The sequence below is a fragment of the Grampus griseus genome (genome assembly GCF_964374135.1).
Source record: "Grampus griseus genome assembly, chromosome: 6".
Classification (NCBI taxonomy): Eukaryota; Metazoa; Chordata; class Mammalia; order Artiodactyla; family Delphinidae; genus Grampus; species Grampus griseus.
The window spans coordinates 101602775-101615241 of NC_139000.1; the positions used below are offsets into that span (position 1 = coordinate 101602775).

Sequence of the window (12467 nt, forward strand, 5' to 3'; positions counted from 1 at the left end):
GTTGACTAGAATAATATAATACATGTTTCAAATGAATTAATGCGGGAAAGCTGAGGCCTTGAAGTACACTATGAAGCTTTACAGAAAAAAAATGCGGGGATACATATCAGGAACTATTAAAATGTACATAATACCCTTTGAACATATAATTCCACTCGGGAAATTACTAAAGAAATCCTTCATTAGAAGGACAGACCGAAGGTATCCATTAACTAAGATATTCATTGCCAGTCTGTCTATAATTTTCACAAACATATTTTTAAACTTAAACTGGGACACATGATCAAGTAAGAATGAGTACACAGATGAGAACAACGGGGAAGAATATTTGAAGCTGAAATGGTTTCAGAATCTTTTGAGTGGATTCTTGCTGTTCATAAAAGAAATAATCACATGCCCACGATCTTATGGTAGCCTCCAGTGATCTTCATACTTGATGCTCCTGTCCCTGTGTAGTTCCCTCCCACGAAGAATCAGACAGACTGGTCTCTATGACAAGTAGAATACAGTGGTACTGATGGTGTGGGTCTTTCTAGATTAGGTCATCAGAGACATTGCAACGTCTGCCTTGCTTTCTTGGATGCCTTGCTCCAGGGTAGGCCAGCTGCCATGTTGTAAGTATCCTCAAGCAGCTCCACATGGAGAAGAAATTACCAGTCCAATGGGTGAGCCACCTTGAAGTAATTTCTGCAGGCCTAACCAAGCTTTCAGATAACAGTAGTCTCACACAGCATCTGACTGCAACCCCTTTAGAGACCCAGAGCCAGAACATCCCAACCAAGCCACCCCCAAATTCCTGATCTGTGGAAACTAAGAAATAAGTGATTGAGATTGTTTTAAGTCACTAAGCTTTGGAGTTATTTGTTATGCAGCACTAGGTAACTAACACATACTGCATGTTAATTTCATGAAGTTACATAGTTATCAAAAAAAAAATACTGTTTACACCTTCCCCCCTCCATGCATTCATTCTGTCAGTAAAAAAAAATACCTCAAAAATTTTCTAAATCATCCCACATCATGCCATCTCTACTGCTACTGCTCTAAGTCATCACACCATCTTCTCTTATTGGGACTAAAACAGCCTTTAAGTTAGTCTCTCTGATTCTTGCTTCTCTAAAGTCCATTCTCTGCACAGGAGCCAGAGTGGTATTTATAAAACAGAAATCAGATCATGTCACCATCTGCTGCTTAACCCTTTCAAACTGCACAAGGAATAGAACCTAAACTCCTTGATCTATAAACCCCTGCATAATATGTCCTTTGCCTGCCTTTCTCAGTTCTATCTCCTACTCTCTCATTCTTAATGCTCACCAATGAGCTTAAGGTATTTTCCTGGGTTCCAGCAAGCCAAGCTTCCACACTTGCTGTTCCATCTACCTGGAGCACTCTTTCCCCAGATCATTGCATGTCTGGTTCAGAGCTAATGTCACTTATTTATTTGTTTATTTGTTCATTGCCTGTTCTCACACACACACACACACACACACACACGCACACACACACACACCACTTTAGTCCCTGAAAGCTGGGATATTGTCTGCCTTATTCTTTGTGCCTAGAACAGTGCCTGGCACATAGTACATGATTAACACGTGTGGAACGAATGGACAAGCTATGTCAAATATACATAAATAGAAATAAAGTCTAAAGAAGAACATATAAATGAAAATAATGATGACTGAATGGAGAAAATATGATTTTTTTCCTTTTAAAGTTTGTTTTTAATGTTGATGTTTTATTATTTTTTTAAAAACTCTCCATATACAAATAATTATCTATGTTGAAGTAGAATTAAAAGGCTACCAATAGTCACTTTCTGGGGCTGCTGAAAATTTTTTACTGCTCATGATGCTTTACCTTTTATCTTTTTAGCTCTCATATAAGATTCTTCACTGGGAATTTTCTAGGGGAACTTAAACTGAAAATGTCAGTTCTGATGAACATTTTCCCAAGAGGAAAACATCCTGAATTCTGCACTGGAAGACCTTTCAAATATGAATCATGGCTGGAGCAATCCTGATCATTTACACCCAAGGGAGAAAGAATAAGTTGTTCATCCTGGCCATGTGCACGGAAAGTTCTCACAAATAATAAACCTTTTCCATTCTTAAAATATTTATTAAGATTCCCACTAAATGCAAGGCACTTTGCTAGGTATGGTGGGAGGAAACAAAGACACTTATTTGTTTAGTCACTGTTTACTCCCTTCCCCAAATGACTTGAAATATCTTACAAGAAGAAGATATGCAAGAAGGAGTAAGAGGAGAAGGAAGGAGGAGGAAGAAAAGGAAAAGGAGAAGAAGAAACCATTGAGGACCAGTTCAATGTGAACACAACTAGAAAACTGTAACCAGGTAGAAGGATAACACCATGAGAACTGTTACCAAACCCAACTTGGGTCTGCTCTCCCAGGTTTTGCAGCAAAGCCAGTCTACTCACACCAGGTTGTGGTGAAGGAAAGTGTAGCGTTTATTGCAGGGCCAAGAAAGGAGAATGGGCAGCTAATGTTCAAAAGACCTGAACTCCCCAATGGCTTTCAGGAAATGGTTTTTAAAGACAGTGTGAGGGAGATGGTTATAGGACGCATGATCCCCTCGTGGACCTTCTTTTGATTGGGTGCTGGTGAGGTAACAGGGTGATGTTTTGGGAACCTCAATCATCAACCTTCTGGTTCCAACTGATCTGGGATCTACACACTGGTGGTCAGCAGTTAACTTCTTCCACGTGGCGGGGGTTTTAGTGTCTTCAGAACAACTTAAGGATATGGCTCAGGATATTATCTGTTTTCCTTGAGGAGGTACTTAAGGTCTTTGACTTTGTTTTATGGCTAAACTATTATTATTTTGTCCTGTTTGACTGCTTTCCTTTGTTTCTGCATTTTCTCACTTCTCTGATTAAATTTGTTCTTTGGAGCTCAGGGGAGACCAAGGAGGCTAAAGCTTTTCTACAAACAAGAGGTGGGGGGCAAGAAGCTGTGTCCCCCAGGAAGGCCCCGCAGGGTCCTGCACAGTTTGAGAAGCACATCCTGAAAGTTGGTGATCCTTGAAGGTAAATTTCAAATACATCTCTGTTTAAAATTTTTGCAGAGGAATTTATAGGGACATAAATAATCCAAGGAACTAAAGAAAAATTTAAGCATTCTAAGTAACTTCAATGGAACACTGTGAATGTAGAAGTGCCCTTGAATTGTACAAAGACTGTAAGAATTCCAATAATTGTGTGAAAACCCCCAGGCTGCTGTCACAACACAAGCCTGTGAAAATATCCTCTGATTCCATGAGGATGCCTCCCAAGCTAGACTGCAAAGGAGAGTCAATGCAATATTTGGTTAAGAGCATGGATTTTAGAGCCATCCATCCTGGGAGGTTTGAATCTCAGCCTACCACAAACTAGCTATGTGACCTTGGTCAAGTCACCTAAAAATTCCTCATCCGTAAAATGGGGATGATAATCATACTGGACTGATAACATTGTCATAAGAAAGAAATTGATGAGATAATACGTATAATGCACTTAGATTAGTGCCTGGGACGCAGCAACTATTCTGACAGCACTAGAATCTCCATGTAGGGAAAAAAGCAATCAGATTAATTGCTTATCAATTTAATGCCAGGAATGAAACTTTACACGAAGTTTAGCAATTCCCTTTAAGTGATGGACTTTAGTGTGGACATAATAGTGATACGCGTGTTTCCTATTCAGCCATTTAGCCTGATCTTCGAAAAGTTTTTCAGGAAATTTTGAATCATGAATCTAGAGTGGATTTGAGAAATCAAGTGCTAAAGCCTTATGTAGCTAAGAAGATTGAAGCCAGAATGGGGATGGGGGTGGGGATGGCCAGCCCTCCATAACAAACAACACTAGGATCAGAATAGACACTTGATTTTTGGTTCTCTGCCCTTTCCACCAAGTGTTGACTAGACCAGGACTGATTACTGAACACTCTTGGCTTTCTAGTCATCCCGAAGGCATTTTAGTCTATCCAGAAGTTATTCATTCAGTCGACATTTATTGTGCTCTACCATGGTAGGAACAATGCTGGATGCCGGGGAGCAGGAGGGCTGATCGCCATGCTTCTGAGGATCACGCTACAGCAGGGGACGCAGACGCTAAATGATCATGGAAATAGATGCCGATTATGACTGTGTAAAGCACTACATGTTCTTATAAACACATTGAATAAAGGAATTTGGCTCAGTCAGGGAAGGCTTCCCCAAGGGAATGACAACTGAGCTGAAATCTGAGCAAGTTTGAGGGCAAGATAGAAAAAAATGAGTGGTCCAGACAGAGAAATCAGCCGAAACCTTGAGGCAGGTGGGAGAACAGAGGGCCAGGGTGGCTGAAACACCAGTAGTAAGGGAGGGGTAAGGGGATATGCATAGGATGAGGTTCGAGAGGTAGTTTGGGGTCAGGTCGCTCCGGGCCTTGAAGATCCCCTTAAAGATTTTGGTTTTTATATTAAAAGAAATGGGAAACTATTGGAGGGGCATGATCAAAATGCACTTTTCTAAAGATTAGCTTACTCTAGTGTGCTGACGGAAGGAGGACAAGACATTGGGAGGTTCCTTAGAGTGGTGGCAGTGTAAACAGGAAAATGTGGATGGATCCAAGATACGTAGGCAGTAAAATCAATAGGACTTGGTGATAGATTAAACCAGAGGGATTGGGGAGAGGAAATGGGAAAAATGACGTCATGCCCAGTCTCTGGTCTGCAGAATTGGATGGCTGAGGAGTGGGTCATTAGCTAGGGGAGAGAATACAGAACGAGAACTAGAGTTTGGGGAGAGCAGGAGAGAGAGGGAGACTGACCCAGGTACCACATTTGAGGAAATTGTTTTTAAAGACTTCAGATCCATTTAGTTTAGATTTTTCAATATTTTATTATGGCACACAGGATAGAGTATGGTACAGTGTTCTTACTTCAAGAAATTCTCAAACCAACCAGCTCTTTCCATTTGGCTACTTTGTTTTACATGTAATTTGCATATATCTGAGCTTTACCATGTGCAGCATCCCATGTTTAATGAACATAAATGTGAAAAGCTTGGCTTCTGAGGCAACTCCTAGCGTTTACAGAAGTAAAGGTACTGAGAATCTTCGTAATTCAAATCCATAGCATCAAGGTAGATAAAGAAATACTTTACCTATTTGCTTTGGTGAGATATACTTAACTAGAAATACATAGTGTCATGTCATCAGGTAACTTTAAATGGAAACCACTTTGCTTTCAGATTAAATTCATGACCTTGAAGAGTTGTCTAAACAAGAAATATTGAAAAGAATTAGCTGACAAAGCAATTGTGTAAGAACAGAAGCAGAACAGCGGATAATCAGTAATTTCGTCCACATTCCACATCAAATGCAAGTGCGAGAGCTTTCATAACTTTACAGTGAACAGGGAGGACGGACGGGGTGTGTATTTGATGCAATGTCCAACCAGTTAGAGCTATCATTGAAATCCGAATATTTCCCAGTAAAGACATGCAGAGCGATGGCAATGCAACATACAAGCATATAATCCCCCCTTTAGCGACTGATCACAATTTCATTATCTGTATCTGTAGTGCTTAAAAAGTTTAAAATAGGTGGCATAAAGGCTATTTACTTGAGGCAACACAATTAAGCTAACAACACAATCATAAGCTCAGGATTGCAGGCAACATGTTTGCAATGGCAAATAAACTTTGATATTCTTACTCCATCCAAAATTATACAGAGATAATAAATTATTCCTTCTGATTGTATCCTTTGCTTGGGTTTCAACTGCTGCTCATGACAATATATTTTAAATGTGGTTATAGTGCTAGGTGGGTTAGGGTTACGGGATTCATATTCTATCCATACTGCATTTATTATTACATACTAGTGTTAAAGTTACCTGTTTACCATAGAGCGTATATTTATCACATAATTTCAGAATGGCCTCCAAGAAAGCCACTCCCAACGTTATATAGGACACTTATGGGGCATAGTATATAGCTATTTATCAAAGAAAACCCCAGAGATTCTCATTTACTCGAGCTTATTATCAGTAAAATTTTTGAGGGGAGAGATTTCATGAATGCTCATGACCTAATTGCATCCTCAGAATTACCAATTAAGGGGGGGAAATGCATTGTAATTGTTAAAATTTTGACTTAAAAAAATTTGGAGGTCAATAGTCCACTTCTGTGTGTCTTATATTGGTGCCTTCTTTAAGATATTCGAATTAAGTCAACAACCACAGCAAGGAATGTCATTCAGTGTAACTTTATTTACTATTTATAGCACATAATTCAAGGCCTTTAATTTCTAACCACCAAAGGTTCAAAGGACTATTTTTTTTCCATGACGTTTAACATTAACATTAGTGAATTCATTTATTCAGGGTTTTTTCTTTTTTATTGTAAACATCTGAATTATTCACATTGCCATAGATCCTGAACTCATAAGCGTGGACCATGCACAGGCTGGCAGCAAGCCAGGAAGCCACTCTGCAAGCAAACAGATACTCTGCGGAAGGAGAAAAGTCATAGCACAACATTTAATGCCCAACCTAAGTCATCTCAGAATTATACATGTATTGACTTCTTAATTCATATAGTATCTGCAACTCAATTGGTTGGTTGGTGATGGGATTGACCTGATTTCAGGAGAATTATTCCTGGAATAGTTAAGGAAAGGGGGTTCAATCTTTCTTCTTAGTGGCTTGTTCCTCCCCAGCACCTTCATCTTTTTTTTCCTCCTCCTCAGCTTCTTTGGTTTCTTCTGCTTCTTTGCCTTCACCTCCTTCTTCTTCCTCCTTTGCCTTCTCAGATTCTTCCTTGGCAGCTTTAACATAAAAAGCAAATGTACAAACTCCAAATGCAGCGTGAGTCCAATCAAAACATTTCTGCTAAGGTTTTGTGGAGGAACACAAATGTCAAAATACTTCCCCCAAACCTCTCAGCTCCTTTCTCCCAAAATACATGCAACTGACAATGCCTGCCGGGAATAATTTGCCACTGAACACATATTTAAATAGAATGAGATTATGTCTAGGTACTGGATGCTCTGCTCTCCTCCAGGACCTTGGTTTTCTTTTATTGTGTGTTTGGTGTTCATTTTTGTTCTTTAGGCTGCTCAGACACCAAATGACTGAGTTAAATGAATGGATTTTAAAATGTTTAATTAGGAATAAAAAGACAGCAGGAGGAGGATTTTTTTTTTAAGTTCTTTTCAAAAAAGTACCAAGCTAATTAGAGATGTGTGGCTCTGGGAGGCCAGCCAATCTGAGAAATGACGTGCTTATTACTAAAGGTCTGTTGAAGCAATAGATCAATGTATTATTTAAGATTCTAAACTCATGTATGAATAAAACTTCCTTGGCATAAGCAAGGCTTCATTTATCTTATCAATGTCCTAACAGATATTCATGCCCCGGCTGAACCTGGAGTTGCAGGGTGGGTTTGGTTTGGTTTGGTTTGAATCCTACCTTCTTCCTCTTGGGCTCCCTCCTCTTCAGCCTCGGCTTCAGCCTCCGCCTCCGCCTCAGCCTCCGCCTCCGCCTCAGCCTCTTCCTTCTTCTCCTCCGCCTCAGCTTCTCCTTCAGAGGGGGGCTGCTCCTTGGCTTCCTCAGCTTTTGCAGGCTCGATGGTCTCCTCCACCTCGATCTGCTCCTCCTGGACGTGGCTGGTGTAGTAAGATGGGAAGGAGCGGGCGGACATCAAGTAGGAGCTGGTCTGTAAACCACCATAGGCAGATCGGCCAAAGACCTGGGAGCTCTGGGAGTAGCCGCTCGTTATGCTGCCCACGCTGGTGAAACTGAGCCGGGTCTCCTCACCTTCCAAGAGTTTCCTGGCGGAGGCAGGGAGAGGGTGGGGTTAACAATCATGAACACAGGAAGTGTGCTGAGCCCAACACCCAACACCTTCCCCAGTGCCACCCTGAAAGCCAAAGGCAGGGTTGGAAATTATCAGAACTTAGTAACTGGGGATGTTGTGACTGAGACCAGGAAAAAACCAAAAACCCCCCAAACACCTTAAAATAACCCTGTCTGTTAGACTTTAAATGTAATGGGAAGCTAAGAACAGGTCTCATTATTACAGGATAAATTCTTCTTGGAAAAGGCCAAAAGGTGAACACAATCATTTCAAAGGACTATTTTTGAAGATTTCTGATTCAACAGAAAGGAAGTCTGATTTCCTTCTTAAGGTTGAAGGGCTGCTACCTTTGCCCCTCCATTTTTACCTGTAAGCTGCAATCTCAATGTCCAAAGCCATCTTCACATTGAGCAGGTCTTGGTATTCCTTGAGGTATCTTGCCATTTCACCCTTTGTGGTTCTCAATTCATTTTCCAATTTGTTGATTGTGTCCTGTTGGAAGACAAAAAAAAATGCAAGCGTAAATCCTTACTGCTATTACTTTACTATAGCTGCAAGGGCATAGGTTTAATTAAAATCAAAGTGCACACCTTAGATAAAACCTCCCCTGAAACAACGGCCTTTTCTCTTTTTAAACCTTTCTTTGCTTGCCTAAAAAAATCCAGCTTCATAAAGCATGAGATGAAAGCAAAAAATTATTTTAAAAAACTAACAGAAGAATTTTTTTTGTTTTTGTTAATTACTACAGTCTAATGATTATCATAAAATGCCTGCAAGGAACTAAACAGATTTGTTTTTTTGAAAACTTTGTTTTTCATTCACTGACTAACTCTATCCAGGTTACATACAAGAAATCCACTTCTTTATAGGAGAAGGAAGTAGATAAATTTAATTTTTTTTATTTTCTCTAAAATATTTTCTATGTATCTATATTATTTTCTCTTCTCTCCAGAAGATGGAGAAAAAGAAACGTTTTATTATGGCCATCATTACCTACTACAATTTTGACTGTATTCCTGTCTACCTGCTACGCGAAGGGAGCCGTTGGTAAAATTAGTCTGAAATCATGCTGGTCACAGAACTAATGGGAGTTCGTCGCTGTGTCTATTAATCAGATGGTCCAATCTGTGCAGCAAAGCAACTTGTGGTGAATTCAGGACAGCAGAGAGGCAGGCCAGAGGCAACGCCCTGCTCGCATCCCTTCTCCCACCCCACCCAACCCCCCGCAGGGCTGGGCCGCTTTAATGCGCAACAGAGATTCAACTGCACCCTGCACATCTTCGCAGACTGCAGTGGCGCCCGCACCCCGCCCTCCAACTGCCCCACCCGCTCCCACACAGCCTCCAAGGAGCCAAGTTCTACCCCCTAACAGCTGCATGCAGATGCCTCATTTCTAATCTCCACTTTCTAGGCGCGCCCTCCACTCTCCTCCCACCCCCCGCCCATCCTAACTCGATTCTGCAGCCCCCTCCCCGCCTCCACAGTGTTTTGCCCAGTGCCATACCTGCATAGCACTAATGTCGGCGTTCTGCTTGTCCTCCAGCTCCTGCAGCTGCTTCTCCAGCGCTTCGTTCATGCCCCGGCATGCTTCGATCTCCAGGGTCTTGGCCTTTAGCAGGCGGCGGCTCTCGGACACCTCGTCCTTGGCGGCGCGCACCGCATCGGTGTTCTTGGCGGCGCTCTCGGTCAGCACGGTGAAGCGGCTCTTGAACCACTCTTCCGCATTCTGCATGTTCTTGGCGGCCAGCTTCTCATACTGGGCGCGGATGTCCTTGAGCGCGGCGGAGAGGTCGGGCTTGGAGGACACATCCATCTCCACGGAGATCTGCGCGTACTGGATCTGCGCCTGCAGCTCGGCGATCTCCTCTTCGTGCACTTTCTTCAGAAAAGCGATTTCGTCCATCAGGCTGTCGATGCGCTTTTCGAGCTCGGCGCGGGCGAGAGCCGCTTCGTCGGCCCCTTTGCGCGCTTCCATCAGCCGGCCCTCTGCGTCCTCACGGCTCAGCACCTCCTCTTCGTAGCGCGCCTGCAGGTTGCGCAGAGTCTCCTCCAGCCCTTCGCGCTCGCCCTGCAGCGCCTGCTTCTCGTTGGTGGCGTCTTCCGCCGCCAGGCGCAGGTCGCGGATCTCCTGCTCGTACAGCACCCGGAAGCGGGACGGCTCGGAGTGCTTCTGGCGCAGCACCAGCAGCTCGGCTTCCAGGACCTTGTTCTGCTGCTCCAGCTCGTGCACGCGCTCGATGAAGCTAGCGAAGCGGTCGTTGAGGTCCTGCAGCTGCGCCTTCTCCTGGGTGCGGATCGACTTGAGGTCGTTGCTGATGGCGGCTACCTGGCTCAGGTCGAGGTTCTCGAGACTGGGCAACAAGGAGCCGGAGCTGGAGGAGTAGCTGCGGCGCACGGACAGCGAGGAGGAGACGGGCGCCGAGTAGCTGGAGTAAGCGGAGCGCGCGGTGCTGTAGCCGCTGCGCACGCTGGAGATGTGCACCCGGGGCGTCTCCACATAGCGCCGTTTGTAGGAAGTCGAGTAGTACGGCTCAAAGCTGAAGGAACTCATGTTGGCGGTCGGTGCCCCTCTGGCCGGCGGCGGAGATGGGGGCCTAGAGAGAAGAAGAACGGGGAAGAGAGGGAGAGGGGAGGATGGATGGCTGTGTGCAGCTCGGCTCTGTCCTGCCACCCCTATTTATACTCGGAGAGGATTCTGACGCAGCCTTAGATCGATCACTGCGCGCCGGGCCAGAGGGGGCAGAGCGCTGCTGCAGCCGAGGGGAGGATTCTGCGCAAAAGGAAGGCGGGGGCGAGCCACAGGCCGCGAGGATGCTGCGGCTTCGTCCTCTGCACTTTTCTCTGAAGGCTTCTGTTTTCTGTGAGACCCCGTACCCCCTCACTCATTTCCTTTCCCTACCCCCACCCCATCCTACTTATTCCTTGATCCCTGTATCACTCGGATTCGATCGTGACCCCAATAACAAGTTCTCATTCCCTACTGACACCTTAGTTTTCCATATGCCTGGAACCTCGGAGACACCCTCCCCCTCCCCGTCGCTCCTTCCCCACCAGGGGTCATCATCCCCCTGGTGTTTACGGTGACATTGCAGTGCCTCCAGGGCATTGGAGATACAAAAGATTGTCCCAGGTTGCATGTATGCGGCATATATGGAGGAAAGTTTTCTATTTCTTTGTAGCTGTTTCTGGCACTTTCTTTAATTTGTGTTCCTTTCTCCTGGTTATTTTTCTTTTTCTTTAGTGCGCTCCTTCTACACACACACACACGCACACACACACGTGGAACTGGGGCACTGCAGGTGTTGATTTTAGCATTTCTAAACCCTTAGAGCAGTTCCTATCAGCCTTGTAGTGTTACTAGATTTCCTCATTTCTTTCCGAGGAACGAAGCCTCGCATACTTTGGGCGTGTTGAAGCGTGTAGGTGGAGGAGTTTGAACTAGCTGCGGAGAAAACCGATTTGCAAAAACACAGCAGCCAGCACTGCAGCGGGGAGCTTCAGACTGTCACACGTTGCCTGTATCTCCTTCATCAAGATAAATTCCTGCTCGACACCGACAACTCCATCACATTAGAAGCCCCTTTGCCTCTTTTTACACCCGTGTAGCGCCCAACCTGATGATTTCAACAAGCCACGCAGGTGGCTGATTTTCAGAGGGAAGCTGCTGCTGCCTCCCGGAGCGCGGAGCGCGGAGCGCGTCTCCAGGGAGCAGAACTCGGACCAGAGACGTCTCGTTCTGGGGCGGGCAGAAAATAGCCGTGTGGTTCTTCCCCCCGAGTCACTCTGATAAACACCTAACAGGCACAGTCCGAAATCCATGGATTTCTTTTAGGGAACACCCAGGGAGCTGAAACAGTGTGCACGCCGTAATGCACATTGATACAGCCCTGCGGTTTACAGAGCGTTTTCACGCACATGATGTTAGGGAGTCCTCCGGTTGCAGGGAGGGATTGCAGAGATATACACCTAAGATTTTTCTAAGCAAGCACTTAATTTTTGTTTTCTTTGGGTAAGAGTAGCATTTGAGGTGCAGCATACTGATTTTTTTTAAAAGAGGCAATCGAAGGGGAGACATGAGAGATTTTAAACAGAGAAGCCGGCATCGCTTTCCCTGTGATGCTGAGAGGGCGAAGGACTTGGAGCGGATACCACAGATGCTCCCGGAGCAACTGCAATCCCCTCCCCGCGACAGGAGGGTGGGAGTGGGATAAGGCTTAACTCCTGAGGTCCTCTGTACCTAAAAAACCTTTCCTTCTTCGTGGTAGAGGAAAAGACTGCAGCAGAGAACTTGCATGGGGTTTCTAAAGAATCTTGAAGGTCTCAAATAATGAGACTTTAGAAACATTACCATTGGTAGTTTAAAACTATCAAGAGGTCCATCCACACTCAGTCATTCTAGGATTTCAAGCTGAGGCTGTCCTGCATTTTGCTTGGCCCTGGCAGCACTCATTCTGATGACTTTTTACAGTCTATACATCTTTGGTCTTCGCATTGATCAGGGATTCAGCAGAGGGAAAGGCTTCTCGGGGTGGTGGGAAGAACCTAAGTAAGCCATATTTTTGTCTGCTCCCAGTTACCCATATGTGGATGACAAGTGGCAGAATGGATTTTTTTTTTAACCTG

General features: G+C 44.4%; 1 protein-coding gene across 1 annotated transcript; it reads right to left on the bottom strand.

The window, feature by feature from the left end:
* Positions 1-6670: 6670 nt before the first annotated feature.
* Positions 6671-10395, bottom strand: NEFL (neurofilament light chain; the record flags this gene model as incomplete). Its single annotated transcript, XM_082656854.1, has 4 exons — positions 6671-6813; positions 7457-7818; positions 8212-8336; positions 9349-10395. 4 exons carry the CDS (start codon positions 10393-10395, stop codon positions 6671-6673), a joined length of 1677 nt encoding a protein of 558 aa, XP_082512980.1.
* Positions 10396-12467: the final 2072 nt, after the last annotated feature.